This window comes from Athene noctua, chromosome 2 (assembly GCF_965140245.1).
Source record: "Athene noctua chromosome 2, bAthNoc1.hap1.1, whole genome shotgun sequence".
NCBI lineage: Eukaryota > Metazoa > Chordata > Aves > Strigiformes > Strigidae > Athene > Athene noctua.
In genome coordinates, this window is record NC_134038.1 from 40966290 (window position 1) to 40982285 (window position 15996).

Here is a 15996-nt window from a genome sequence, read left to right on the forward strand (position 1 = left end):
AGGTATCCCAGTAGTACAGCTAGATCCTTCCAGCACATTGTAGTGCCACACTTGGAAAACTGGATATGATCTTCTTTACCATACAAGTTATTAAGAAATTGTCTTTACTGGAAACAATTACACTTACTAATAGAAAAATTTATCAGTAAATAAGATAACTCCCACTCAAAATTTAAATACATACCCCATACATTTAGTGTTTGGCACAAAGCTAAAATTATTTTTATTGAGCATACTTTAAAATGTAGACGTCTGTCATAAACGTCACTATTTAACATCATATTCTAGCAAAGAGCAGGTCGTTGGAAGTTAATAAAAATATGCAAACATTTCAAATACTAACATGCTTTACACTGTTTTTTGCGAGAACAGCATTACAGTTAAGTCACAAGTCAACTGAAGTTTTAATACTGATAGAAAGAAAAACCCTTGTAAATGAAGTTCCATGGTAGCAATTCATCTTTAAGAAAACACAAAGTAAGGAACAGCATCTCTGCTGAAATGCCTAGTCCCACTTTATACATTTAGAGTCTGTCAAAAGTTATACTGCTAAGAAGTCTAAGACATGAATAAATACAAAAATTACATGCCAATGTAATAAAACTAAACAAAGAATAATTAAGCTATTAAACATCATGCAAAAATCAATACAGTACAAAAGGTACAAAGGTGGCAGCATATTCAGTGAAGTCAACTATCTGCAGTTAGCTGCAAGAAACTCACTTTAAGTGCATTTCTCTCTCAGATGGAAAATTTGCTAAAATTAAACAAGATATGCTATTTTTCTAAAAGAAAAATGAGCTTATCCAGCTGTGAAGCATCTTATTTTAAATACTGATTGCATTGCAGTTTCAGAGCCCAGAAGTGAAACAACATGCTGCTCTCACCACTATTACATGCCTCTTACGGAGAGGCAGCTATCTGCTGGAATACTGGAAGCCATCTCATTTGTTATCTTGAGACATTTTGTTGAACACAAATCTTGTTTTTGAAACAAAATTAAGAGTTATCTTTTAGTAGTTTGCAGTCACGTTACTCAATGGTTGCAGTTAGATCTACACACCTACATAGGTATATGCTCATGAATCTGCTTGCATAATGAGCCTCAAAGTTTTTAATAGCAGAGCAATTTTACCTATGTATTTCGTTTTGGAGAGAACACAAATTAAGACAACAATACCAAACCCACTACCACCAATGCAAGGTATTTCCCCATTTATGTGCCACTGTTTGGGACTAAACATTAGAAATGTTTAAAGCTAGACAGTAGCAGTTATATCATTCACCAAACTGTTTTTTAAAAACTATTTGGAAATTATGTGAAGACAGTAATCAAACCTATAACTTTACTTACAAGTTTTTGTACTTTACATAGAATTCCTCTATTTCTACCTCCTCTCCATTCTCCATCTATAAGAAAAGAATTGTTGAAATGTGAATTAAACCACTAAACAGCCCAATTTAGTTAATTATTAAAACTAACCAAAATACAGAATACAGTCCCCACACAGAGAGACAAGTGGAGGTGTAGGAAAGTGTTAGTGGGGGAGGACATGGGTGAGGAGTTTCCTCCAGCAGCTTACCCAAGTACATACTGCACTGCTTACTACAACTTCCAAGACATGAATCATTTGAACTCCTCCCTAACCACATGCAGCTTCATTCACAACCTCACCCCAAATCTGGCTTTCTGCCAAACCCACAGTGTTAAGTAGAAGCCAAGTGTACCATTTTCTCAGGCAGCAGCCAATTAGCAACTGCACTCCTGAATGCCATATGTATTATTTTTGGCTGGCTCATGGCAACTTTACATTGTGGGTTTTGTAATGTTTTAAAAAAGAGTTTTAAAGGGGGTTTATTCCTCCATATAGTTAATAACTCCAAACAAGAAGCCATATAAAACTAAACCTTATACCTCTGCTAGAATTTTAGTGCATCAGTGTTCATGGCTTTAGTTTTACTCAATGGTGCAATTAAATTCACTCAGGCAAGATGTCTCACATACAGAGCAGCCAAATTAAATTAACACCCAAAAACTACATTTAAAGCAAGGTTAAAGTTGTGATATAAACCAGCAAAACCAAGGGCATTCAGTGCTAAGGGTTGAGACTACCCTTAACTCATCCCTAGTGCCGAAGTACTGCATAACATATGGCATGTAATACTGTGTTGAATTACTCCTGAAGCCAGCCATAGGACAAACTAAGGACAGTGCACCAGGCACACGTTTAGAATTCAGTTTATGTCACAACATTAGTGGTTTGTGTTTACTAATGAAGTCTGGAACAATTTTAAATAGAAGAGAATTTTTTGGTTTGCATACTTCATCAGGGACATCATCATCTGTAACAAATATTGTATGTGGTGCTAAACAGACACTGGTGACCCCTGTATAAGTCAACAACCTCAATCTTTTTATGTATATATATAAAAATATACACACACACATTAAAAACCCATATATATACACATTAAAAAAAGAGAATATATATATATATATATATATATGAAAAGAGACACTACTCTAAAGCTAGAGGATGGATTGTCATTTTTCAGATTCTTGCTCAAAAGTTGCTGGCTAGACATTATTTCCATAGCAATGCAATGAAAGAACAGTAGCAGCTGCATTAAACTCTGTTCTAGCACAGTGAAGAAAAAGTTAATGCATTCCTAATCCCTGATTTATATAGTACTCCTTCTCTTCCAGACTAGCAAGTGATTTTATCATTTTAGCATTTATATCACTTCAGTAGAGTCTGCTTGAGTTTCTTTCTAGAGAGGAGCACCAGCTTCCACCTAGTTCTCCCTGAAGAAATGAAAGAAGGTAAGGAATTCCTGGTGCTGCCTCTTGGCCTTCCTGAATCCTCTGCTGAAGACAAACTATTCCCTAACACTGAACAGAGAGAAGAAGCTTCTCTATCACTTACACAGATACTGTCAAAGGAAGTAATTTGAAGACTGTGAAGGTTTTTCTTTTTTATTAAACAAAGACTTTTAAAGGGAGCATTTCTCGAGAAGGTATTCATATTTAGAGGTCAAAACTGTATTACAAAAAAAGGAGATCCCATTATCTGACTCTATTCACCACCCAGAGGCAAAATCGCTCTTTAAGAAGTCATCCCTAATTTTAAGACATTAACTTTTTTTATTTTCTGAAATGTATTATGGTCAAGTCTCTTTGATTAGTCAGAATCCTTTGAGATACATCAATCTTACAGTGACAGCACTGTTAAGCACCTTTGAATAAAAGGTTTCATATTAGCCAATTTAATTCCCCTCAACAGAATTCCAGTCAAGTACGTTTTCTATCTACTGCTAACTTAATAACAATAATTTACAATGTAAATCTTGGTTAAGTCCTGTAACTCTCATGAGTAAAACATACTTTTGTGTTGTCTAATAGGTAATAACTGGTCTATGTTATTATATGTTTTATGAGCATGCATCAAAGATTCACCTAAATATGAAGTACTTCAGACTAAAATGTCTTAAAAATCATATTCTGGCATTCATGCTTATGGCCAAAAAAAATTCTAATCAAGTTATAATCACCGGCACTCAAGTAGGGTTTAGCAATACCTCAGTTCAGGGTACAGGATACAGAAGCTTATGCATTTGACGACACTGTCCAACCTCCACTACACATAAGTTCACATTAACCAGATAAAAAAGGTGAGACAGAACATTTATGCAAAATTATCCCCAAACTGATTATGCAGACATTCTAAAATAGCGCATGGCAGACTTAGGCAACACAGGACACTCTGAATTATCATTGCCCAGGTGTGACCATAATTGACAATCTGATCCATAGTCTCTGCAGATAATTGAAGAAATAAATGATCCCTTCGTTCAAGCAAATACTTAAGAGCACACAATCTTGCACTGCCATTGCCACAGAAGTGATACAGTAATACCTGCTAATGCAAAAGTTATTTGAGCAAGCCACTCAAGTGTAAAGAGAAGAACTTAAAAACCCAGCCCAAACAAAAAACCAACCCAAAAAACCCTAGAAATACCAACTGCTAGAAAAATAGCAGATAGAACACATTAATAACAGATGCAAAGCAACATATAAAGAATAATCACCTCAGCTGATAGGCAGCACTAGATTGTAAACTAATCAGTTTGTGGAAGAGATGCAGGCATCTGTACACAGTTCAATTACATCTAATTCTCATCATGTACTGGTAGGCAAAAAGAAATTCAGATGCATAACACACAGGTATAGCATTCTACAAACTCCACATCTTTTCATAGCATGTGCTGTTTGTGCTGAATAGCATATTTAGTTCTAGTCATGCCTTTTCAAAGTTAAGGAGCAGAAATTCAAAGGAAACTGAAGCTGGCCAAGAAAATAATTAGAAAAATGAAAGATTTTGACATACAAACTGAACATGTCAGGACCATGATGGTTTAGAAAGAGAATGATACACATACTTAACACTTTCTGCAAGACGAAAGAGTATTCAACAGAATTCAAAATTCCGCATTAAGAACAACATGGAAAAACATTGTCTTTTATGCTTCAAATATGAACTAAAGTAATTTCTAGCTTTTATTCTGTACATTTCAAAAATGGTTGCAAGTACAGGGCTGCATCATATCCAGTAATTCCAAAAATAGGTTAGGGCTTTTTGAGAAAACCAGCATAATTTCATGGAAGTATACTGCTCCAAAAGTGTATTTGTTATCTAATGTCCTTTACTTGAACGTAACGTCTTTGTTACAACCTAATCCACTGAAAGGTTTCCTAGTGAAGCCTTTCCTCATGTTTATTTTATGCATTGGTCCTGATCGCAGCAATTTTACTTTGATTAGTAATCCAACAACCAGGGTTTTGATGACGTTAGTAAGAGTGTAAAAGACCTTTAATAAAAGCACAGTTGGATACTTCAGATGTTAAATATTAACATCCTGAAATCCATTTTTTTTGGATTTTGGAGAGGAGGGTTGGGGAGAAGAGCAGGGAAAGAAGAGACACCCCTCAAACCTGCAAATACAATCCATAAAAAACATTAAAGAAAGAGCTCAAAATAGAGCTTGCCTCCAGCAGAGCTTGCAATCAAAGACATGTAGGCAGCAGACCAACCACTTCCCACAAACTGCAGCAAAATACACACTCCCCATGAGTAATCACACCTTTGTTTGCAGGGGAGAGGAAGAAGAGAAGAATAATTGGTGAAAAACAGCTTCCAATGTAAAGACATTTATGAAAAGACCACATTCTCCTCTCCTGCCTAGTAGACCATCAGGACAACTAATTACCGAGTTTATATTACATGAAGTTTATCTGAAAAATAAGACTATGGTTTGAAATATGACATACAGCTCTAGACTTCAAAAAAAGCCCTAGAGGTTTTGTGCTGTGAAAGCTGCAGAAACAGGTCAAATTCAATCACAGCCGGTCATGACATTGCATGAATTTAGGTTTACAAAGCTGTTAATGATGTTATGACAGTAGTAATAAAATTTTAAAAACACCCTTCCACCCACCCCCAAAAACCCCCACGTCACAACATGAAAATAAAAGAAAATAAAGGCAACCTTCCCTCCTCCAATTTGCAAATTAACACTTTGAGGAAAAGTAGTAGTTCTGGTTAACTAAGATCAACATGAGCACCATATCTGTATCAATCAGACAGTTTTCTGCCCAACTGCAGTGCAAGTCAGAGAATTAGCTACATGAAAGCACCTGTAAAATATAATAATGCCTTTTTTTGAACAAATTATTTTCTACCTCTTACTCGAGTTTATTAATTTGGAAGTGCAAAGGCCAATCAAGTTGTGAAGCAGATTAGAAGAATCTGTAAGCAAAATAAGAACATAGCTAGCAAGCAGGGCAGAATTAAGAGAGAACCATACTTGACTAGAGTGCTTTTTTCTCCATCTTAGCATAGTGACAAGGAAGATATTAACCACTGGTATATGTTAACATTCCTGATCGCATGTAAACTTGTTTTAGCTGCTAAGCACAACCACTATCAAAAGATGCCAAAACTATGGGCCTGGACTTTACTAGAAAACGCAGAAACTGAGGATGCAGGGGAGATATCTCACTCCTCAAACTCCCATGAAACACTACTCTGAAGTGAAGAGCACTATAGATTTCACCCAGGTATGTATATTTGCAAACACCAAAATTCTCATCCAAAAAAATACAAGAAAATAGTAGAAGACTGAACAAATAAGGTTTTATGTATGTCCCCAAAAGCATGTTAAATACCATCTAAAGATACTTTCAATGAACCTCATCTATTCAATAAAACAGAATTTGGAATATCCAAGGTATTTTAAGAACTTAATAGGGCCTTTAGTAGAAAGATGCTTAGCATGTTTAAAAATATGGGGGGAAGGGGTTTTGTTTTGTTTTACCTTTTTCTTGACTGAACGGCTACTCATGATTTTCTCCACAACAGGACCTTCAGCATCAGCAGATTCCTACATTAGAAATACCATACAGGAGTTATGGGAGTGCATCTTTGTTACCTAAAGACTTTCTTCATTAAAAGCTTCAAATAATTTTTTTGCAGCAGGATTTTAATACACAGAGGAAGAAGTTTTACCCCTAGCATGAGAACTTAAAGGATTCAGATAGATTTAATACCATAATAAAGGATTGAAGTATACGTGTTTAAGCCCATTTTTAAGAGCTAAAGCAACTCTAGCTCTCTCCGTAAGGCTGACATGCACAGATACATAGTTATATCCACACAGGCAGTTCACTTCTCCCAAAACAATACACACTTTCAGCATCATCCAGTCTAAACATAAGATGATGTGGCTGTGTCCACATGACAGGTATCAAAATTGCCTGCAATTCTCCATTACATTACTTCACTATTGCAACTCTAAGACACAATTAACAATGGAGATCACATACAATATTTCACAGGGCTTAACAAACTGCCAAATGAAATACCAAAGAACCTGTATATATATTCTCCAATAGGCTGTCAGTTAAGCGAACCAGTTCTTTGAAAAAGCACTACAAAACAATGACACTGTTACTACAGTCATTCCTACATTATTACCCCTCATCTTATTCAAACTATTTTATCCATCATTTACATTGCACAGAGAATAAAGTGTGCCCTGCTGGGTACTACAAGGCAGTAATTTCATAAAGGGGTTCTTACGGTGCCTAGCAGCAGGGGACAAGCTTGAGTGGTTTATTAAAGTCACAGAAGCCAGACCACTGAATTCAGAGAAGTAAATTCAAGACTCCTAGCAGTCCAGTTTGTTTCCTTTAGGTAGAGGCCATTAATTTCAAAGAACTGTGTCAAACTGCCTATCATCAGCTTGTAAACAAAATCATGAATTAATATATACTTAAAGAAGGTAAAAAGCTAATGCCTTCTGGCACACTGTGCCCATCACAGATGACTATCATTCAGGAAAAGGACCCATATTTGATCTTTGAATGCTGCAGTTACAGCCGCCTTTCCAGTCTGTTCATATCTGACCTGTTGCTCTGACTGAGAAGTATTTGAAGGAGAGTCTCTTCCAGCAGCATCAGCATCATCAGCTTCCTCATCTGAAATCTTGAACTCCAGGTCTTCTGTGTAACGCTTCCTCTTTACCTGCCTGCTGGAGCGTCGCTTCTAAATAGAAAGCATTGGTATTTTTCATGAGAAACAAAACTGGTATGTTTCAGAATAACTGAGAAAACTTCTTCCTATTTGTCAAATACACTAGTATTCGTCAAATACACTAGTGTGTAGCAAACACTATTATTTTTGCAGCACCCCGATAGAAATAGTGGAATCAAGACACTACTGTTCTAAATGCCTGACTGTTAGCTACTTCTGACATCTGAAAACAAAACAACGCAAGCAAAAAAAAAACCCACTCCATGCTTGTTCTGAGTTGGAAAGTGGTATTTTGTTTTAACATTACTAAAACCACGTTATAAAATTAAAAAGCCTAACTCAGAAAGCAACTAAAATAGAGGAGTTCCACCTCTCAATTCACATCTATGACAAACTTTGACAGATGGCCAATGCAGGAACCAAACACCACCTTTCAGCAGCATGGCCCACTGTGTTGCTAAGCAGTGACAACACACTTTCTTGCTCTCCCCATCCACCCAGTTGTACCCAGATTATCTTGTAGGGGAAATACAATGAAATACGATTTCCTCACTCCACTGAGCCAGCACTGTTCAGAAAGACATCCTGATGCACAGCAGGGAAAAGATCCTCTATTAGTATAGAGGAGAATGAAGAACTCGAACCACCCCAAACTGAAAACATGGTTTCTGTGTCCCCATACCCTCATCTCCAGAATGAAAGCTTCAGAAAAACTGCAGAAAACAATCTGTAAAATACACAAGCATGCATTTGACAGAATTTGCAACTTGACACTCAGTGCCAGACACCATTTTCTGCAACAATAAAATTCAAATTCCCAGATAGTCTGCATGAGGTTATATATTTTGAAAAGCTGAGAGCATATGCTGTTGAAGGAAACTGTCAAGTGAGCATCAAGTATCTCAACGGACTAATGTATATATATTAAAAAAAAAGTTGAATATCAACTGTTAAAAAAAAACAACTTCATGAATTGATATACTGCTTATTTTTACATCTTTCTCAGCTTAACACACATCTTCACCAGTACATGGAAATACATATGTAGCTTAAGGGATCTATGCTCCTGGGTCTCTCAATATACATAGACAAAGTCAAATATTTACTTTTAGATAGCTAATCATACTTTTTAAAGCACAAATATCTGATGCACTTCAAAGTTAGACATTCTTTCTTTAACTAAAAATTATTTTTTTGAGCAGAGGCTAAGTTTACATCACCCTTTTAAATAACGATGATGTGACTTCTACCTTTAACATGGTAATTTATGGGGGTTCCCACAAAACTTAACAATACTTTTATACTTGAAATTAGATACTAATTGGCAAATTTGCACCCTCATTTCCATAATCAACTGATAAGAGAATATCAGTTTTCTTTTGGTTCAATAGGTAAGTTTTACCATTATTTTTGGTGCCAAAAATATCTTCTTCCATTTCCTTAATAGAAATGATGCCTAAAATGCAATGGTAATCCTCTACTTGATTTTTATTGACTTAGTTAGCTTCCTGTTTCCTGTAACATCCACATAAGGCTTTGCAATTGTTATGGATTGTTGTCAGAAACTGTCTATACATTCACTTGCATGAGATTATCTTTTATTCATTAACTGATTTATAGGTAGAAAGGTAACAGGCTTGAATAATGGAATATAAACAAATATGTATGGTAACACACAGAAGTAAGTATTTTCCTTCTCTAAGGATAACAACGCATGGCTTTGTGCATTACTACATAATATCGTTACAGAAAACTCAGTATTTAACACAAAGAATGCAATGGTGTTTTAGACAAGTGCATAATATCAATCTCAGTTGGGAAACGCATAGTTTACTAATTCTAGCTGTCCTAGCATATATGGTTGCAACCCTTCCCTGAATTCATGAAAATAAGTTTGGGTGCAGTATAACACACACAGCAAGAGAAAGTATTAAAAAAATAAAAATCACCTCAACTACTTTATTACCCTTAATTAAAAAGTGATGCAAATGCCCTAACTCATTTCTACAAAAAGAAAAAAGTATTTAAAATGTAAAGTTTACCACCCAATTAAGTTTCATAAAGAGGAAGTTTTGCCCCACTAAACTGAAAACATGCATATATATTGAACTGTAGGCAGTATATAATCACCTGCAAATTAACCCAAAGAAACATCAGCTCCAAAAGTTCTTCTATATTTTTTGTCAGCATCATTAATCAGGCTGAGAGAGACTTGTGGCAGAGGACAGACAACTTATTCTTCAAACATTTGAGCAGTGTATCTCAACTTTTCTGATTCAGAATATGTGGCTTGCATGAATCAGAAGTAACACTCTTTTTTTGTTGTTGTTTTTGTTTTTAACTAGAATATACTAGATTGCTCACATTTCCTTTTACTCTGAATCCTTCTGGAAAATAGTAAGAAGGAAGGTATAATCCGTGTTTGTGTTAGAACACCACTGTTTGCCAACCTTTTCACCAGGCTGCTTTGACCATTCTCAAGTGATCATCAGTCTGGACATCTCTCCTAGCTAGAAGCAAGGCATCCACAGCCTGATACGCAACGGACAAACGCAAAGGATTTCAGAAACACCAGCATAAGGGTTTCTGTAAGTCCCATACTTTCTCCATCACAGTTTGCCTCTACCCCTTCAGAAGATAATTCTTTTTAATGCCCACTCCGACCACTGCCAGCAGAAGTAAGCCAGGAGCTGACCGCTTCTTAACACGGCTAATGACAGAGAACACAAAAGTTATCATATATGCTATTTCTATTTCCAGATTTTCTTTACATGAAATAAAAGTTTGGACAGAAAGTGACAGGTGCGTAGTGGTCAAAAGAAATTATTGATGTTAGCCAATGACTGGCAGTCCTACAAAAAGGCACTTCATCCATTAAAGCAGTGTAGTTACAAGTCCCTGACATGCACATTTCTGACATCCTTTGTCATGTCTCATTCTTGATTTCAGGAGGTTTGCAAAGCCAATGCAAGAAGAAACGTGAGGCTTATAAGCAGGACCTCATAATGGTACGTTAAGTCTGCAGAGCAGAAAATTCAGCCATAACTGCAACAGTGATAGAAAAGAACACATGAAAAAGCAGCACCATACACGTATCTGCAGGTAACAGGACTGTAAAGCAAAATTATGATGAGGAATACTTGTAGTAAAATATTTATCATGGTGATTTTCAGTTCTCACCTTCTTGGTACGTCATTCTAAACAACACAGAAAAGATCTGAATACCTGCATTGCTGTAACAAAGACTGTCAGAACTACTGTTTTATGCACCTAAATTGCGAATGGTTACATTTAACTTTGAAAGATGGAATTACCTGAACCCCTGGGTCATCTTCATCTTCAGGATGAGGTGATGGGGGCGGAGTTTTTTCCAAATCTGAGTTTTCAGAACCTTCCTTTCCCTTGTTAACCTTTTTCTTCACAGCACTAGTTTCTGAATCTGGTTTCTTGTTACTGAAACAGAGGTATTTTTAATCAGTATTTGTACAAAAATGTAAGCAAAAGGTGCTTAACAAAATAGTTGATCTGTGAGATGCTTATTTTCAGTGACTTCATTATTTTCAACTGCCTTCCCTTATTTAAGTATTTAAACATAACTGTAAAACCAATGATGCATGTGCCATCACTATACATTTCCCATTCTTTAACAACGGACACCTCGCTTCTTCCCTTCAAGATCTTAAGACAGTGACGCTGAACATGTATTCAACAAGAAACTAAAAATGGGACTGGAAAGGAAGAGCTACTCTCTTCAAAACCTGTACTTTCTGAAAGTGGTTTTTGGGCAACCTGACACACGTGAAGAGAAACAGCATTAGATGTGTGCTTGTCTTGATATTAACTGTGCGGACCAGGTAAGCAGAACCAGAAGAAGCGTTACCAAAACAAAGGACCAAATGGGAAAATTCTTCGTTTTCTTGTACCGTCCCTGCTATTTCCAAGCAGGAAAGGTGCTTTTCTGTCAACTCTGAGGGCACCCGTACAGCCTCAACACATGCAACTGCAGCTTGTGTGGGTGAAAAACCACCCGGCTGGTATCTCAGCATCTACATGATACTAAAAAGCAGTATCCACTGATGGTAGAGAAAAGTTTGGAGGGATTGTTTCTCCCCCATGAAAACGCCTGCGACCTGAGGAGCTGGGACCACATTTCTCCCACTGTACTTGTAGACCTGGAAATGGGTGAGGACACATATATCAAAACCCAGCATTAAATACAACATCACCAAATCACGCACTGTGACAATCTCCGGCATCATGGGGGTGAAATTTTTAAATGACAAAAAACCAAGAATCAATGGCAGAAGTTAGTCATTTTAGGCACATTTAGCGCCTTTGAGTTTCATGTGGGTTTTCCTCTAGTCTTTCTTCCCCTCTGGGGTCAACTACCCCAGGCCCATTACTGATTTGACAGGCTGGTTACAGAAAGTTGCCGAGACATTGAAGAGCCGGGTTACGTGTTGGTATCCAACGAACAGTGAGTACAGGTCACTCACTATACGTTACGTCAGCTGCTTTTATGCAACTTCTGCACCCTCAACGATTTAATTTCATACCCAGCACACCGCCTGCGGTTTATTTTTCCTTCATAATCCCTGGCCTTGTAACTTCTCAAACCGACATCAGCTTTAAGCTTGTTCATTGAGATCAGTGCGTTGGCCCACTTGAAGTCGGCGTACTTCGGAGCCGTAATTTAAAATTCCCAATAGGGTGGCACGCCGCTCCGGGACAACTCGGTTGTGGTATTATCCTCTTTTGCAGCTTGCGTTTAAAGTAATGTTGACTTTAAAATAAAATTTACAAGTGAAAAGACCGGCAGTTTTGGAAATGGATTTGTACGATCGTGAAATTAGAGGGCGTGACACAGCCTTCCTCTCACAAAAACCCACCCCGGGCTGTGACAATTTAAAAAAAAAAAAAAAAAATTTTTTAGAGCCGCGGGGTGGGGGTGTGTGCGGGGTGAATTTTGACAGGGCGGAAGGAGCGCGGCCACCAGGCGGGCGGCGGCGCGGTGCGGCGCGGTGCGGGCCGCGGCTCCCCCGGCCGCGTTTGTTTCCGCTCTAGCTGCCACCAATGGCACAAAGCCGCAGCTGAAGCGGGGCCCCCTCGCCTTTCATCCGCGCGCCGAGAGCGCTCGCGTCGCCCCGGCAACCCGCGGCCACGTGACCAGCACCTGCTCCGCTGGCTGGCGGCCACCTACTGCAGCCATCTGCTTCCCTCAATCAGCGCCCGGGCGCTCCCGGCACCTGCGCGGCCGCGGCCTGCGCCCCCCCCCGCGCCGCTCCGCACCCCCCACACGCACCCCCGCCGCCACCTTTTATCAAATCACCGCGAAACCGCTTCCCAAAGCACCCAAACTTTTTGTATTTCTCGCATTTGTTTAAATCAAAGGTGAGCCTGTCAGGGGAGCTGGACGGCCGCCAGGTGAAGCGAGCTGACAGGCGGGCACTTTTCGCCCCTGACCCCCATAAATCAGAGCGAGGCGTACAATTAAGTTCAGTAGTCGTTACCGTGCCCCGGGTGCACTGCCGCCTATGAATAACAGGCTTAAAGTCGGGAAGAATAGCGTGGCCTAGGTCTGATAAAATATCAATTTGCTGAAAGGCTGGGAAGCGCTAACGAGGGCCTGCCGGCCCCGGCACAGCGGCTGCCGCTGCGCTCCCCGGGGCTGGCTGCCCGGCAAGGCCCAGACAAAGACCCCGCCAGCGACTCCAGCGCTGGCGGCAGGTCCACCCCGACAAGGGTTTCTTTCTAGCCTCCATCAGACCTTTCCCCGCTCGTAGCGCAGGGACTCTGAGCTAAGCGTATTTCATGACCTATATATACCCCTGAGCCGTGCCTTGGCGTACCGAGTCACTCTCGGTAACGGAGATGCGGTCGAAGCAATCCGGACACGGTTCCAAATCTTCCCCCTGGCCAGGCCAGTTAAAAACAGACACAGGGAAGAGCCACCAACTTGGGGAGAACAAAGCCCGTGCGCAGCTCCACCAGGAATTTTAAGTTCTAAATTCAGTAGGAGAATTGCTCTTTTTAAATGCACAGATACAGCTTCTTTCAAGGAAAGAAAGGAAGGTGAAGTACAAATAAACCAGAGAACAACAGCACCATCCCCTTGAGCGAGGCGACACACTGCAGCGCATCCTGCACCCAGGAGCTTCCCCTGGCCAGTGGGAGCATCGGCTTCCTCAAACTGTCAGCAACTGTTATTCCTCTCCATCTTCCCACAAAGCCAGTGTGATTTGTTTCCAACAATTAAAATGTACCTGCTTCTGACTCAGCCCCTCCACTTTCCAGCAGACCATACTCAAACCACTCAGGAACGGTGTTAGCCTGGACCAGAATTACCTTTCCACATGTAAGTACAAGCAGGTAAAAACCTGTTCTCAGAGACTTTGCCGCTACCATTAGGGTCTGTGCGTCAGTGCTTAACCCTGCATGCACATCTGATAGTACTTTCCAAACTGGGCAACAAGGAAGGCAAACTGTAATATGCACATTTAGAAAACTCTCATATTTCTTTTCACACATGCACGAAATCAAAATTTAGCCAAGTCCCACTAAAGACAAGATAGTATCCAGTCCCAAAACAAGAACTAGAAATCTGGGAGAAACCAAAGTGGTATTTGCCACACATGAAACACGGAAATATTTTAAAACTGTCAGGTAAAAGTAGTCATTCAAATGATACAAACAGAGACATTTCAGATTAGATGTCTTACAATCTAGCTGTCCAATACTACTTTCTGGTTTCATCTTCTTATCCCCGAGGCATGCATAGCACGCTGACCAAAGGGGATCAGTAAGACGACAACCTGAAGAAGGTCAGACGAGCGAACAAGATGAAGGAAAATGGGCTGGAGAGGAAAACAGTAAGTAGGACAACTGAAACGAAAGCTTGAATTACAATTTGAGAACAAATATCCAAACTTTGACAAAGCGTTTTGTGTCAGTTAGTCAGAAAACCACCTACAGAGCTAGGTCAAACTCCAGGAACTTACAGGGCCAAACCATCTGGCTCAAAAACACCCCCAAAAGCATGACATGTTTCGCAGGATTAAGAGGGGAAGTAATTAGCCCCTATGTTTACATTGTGCACCTACCTCACCTCATCTGGGTATCTGACAGATCTGTTTATTAGTGTAATTTATGATGGCTATCAGGATTTGGATGATGCTTATTTCTGTAAACATTTAAAATAAGTCAGATGGGCTACTGATCCCTACTCTACTGTTTGGGAACGCTGTCCTGTGACAAAGTCATGACTGGAACCTGTCTTAGAGAAATGTTACACATCCACTGTGGAGCATCAAAACCATAAAAAGAAAAAATCTCACCCTCTCAAAATGTTAGAGCTGTGAAACTTTCTGTACTGTCTCACCCGAGAAAAACAATTATTTTTTTAAGCTCCTAGTGTAATCAAAACCTGTTGATTTTTTTAAAAATCTTTTTTTTATAGGTCACAAAAGTAGGAAAAACAATAGGACAACAAGGTTTTTTCCAGCCTGAAAACTCAGCCAAATTAAGTACGCTTTGGTAACAGCAAAGCCCATGAGGCCTGCCTGCAGCAAAGGCAAAGGTAAATATCTGGCAGCTGGGCTGGTTCAGAAGGGAGATGAGGACAGGTGTGACCAGGAACTGCCTCAGTGGACGCGTGCATGGAAATCTCACACGATTTCCTGTTCTCTCCCACAGGCAGCCCCTTCCTGCCTTGCTCAGGATGATCAGAGCTTGGGAGTGGAAACTACCACCACCGCCTCAGGACCTCTCTTCCTGTCCTCCAGCTCCCCAGGGTGCTGCGTCCTGCTGCCCGCACTGCTCCACTGCAGCAGCCTCTTCCTGCGGCCAGGAGCCATCCCCTTTCCGATACAACAAACAGCCTATCTGTGCGCCAAAAACGGCTGTCTCAGCCTCCCTCTAAAAGAGGTATCTGTGCTCACACTTAGCACTCCCCTCATGAGCAGAAACCCACTCACCCTACCCTGCACCCCAGGCTGCTGCTCTGTGTGTGGAAAGGACAAAGAGTTTCCCCTGCCACAGAGAGAGGACAAGGCAGATAAGAGCAGCCCAGCAAAGCACAGCACAGCACACTGCTCTGAGGAGATCGGAGGAGGAACAAGCTCCTGCAAAAAGCTGCCATTTGGCCCCCGCAAACAGTTACTGCTTCTTCCACTGTAATCGGTGGCCACTCTCTAGGGTTTCATAGGAAGCAGCGGGAGAGATATCAGCTGTGCTGCAGCATGATCTCCTCAAACAGGTGGTCCACATCTCCTCCAGGGACAGGCACAGGGGGAACAGACATGTGAGCCATGACTTTGCAATTCAGTAGGACTACTTGCCTTTCCCTGTCCATCCACTTTTGGAAAAAATCTGCCTGCTTTACGTGTGCCTGAAGCTGGCTCCATAA

The 15996-nt window shown here is 40.0% G+C and overlaps 1 protein-coding gene across 8 annotated transcripts in view; it reads right to left on the reverse strand.

Moving 5' to 3' along the window:
• CHD7 (chromodomain helicase DNA binding protein 7) overlaps positions 1-15996 on the reverse strand; it is a 133751-nt gene that overhangs the window by 39862 nt on the left and 77893 nt on the right. For all 8 annotated transcript variants that reach the window (XM_074898915.1, XM_074898918.1, XM_074898920.1 and 5 more), the window contains 4 exons: positions 10907-11045; positions 7467-7604; positions 6376-6441; positions 1355-1410 (listed from right to left, as the gene is read on the reverse strand). In XM_074898915.1, the coding sequence (XP_074755016.1) occupies positions 1355-1410; positions 6376-6441; positions 7467-7604; positions 10907-11045 (399 nt within the window). The remainder of the gene's footprint in view (positions 1-1354; positions 1411-6375; positions 6442-7466; positions 7605-10906; positions 11046-15996) is intronic.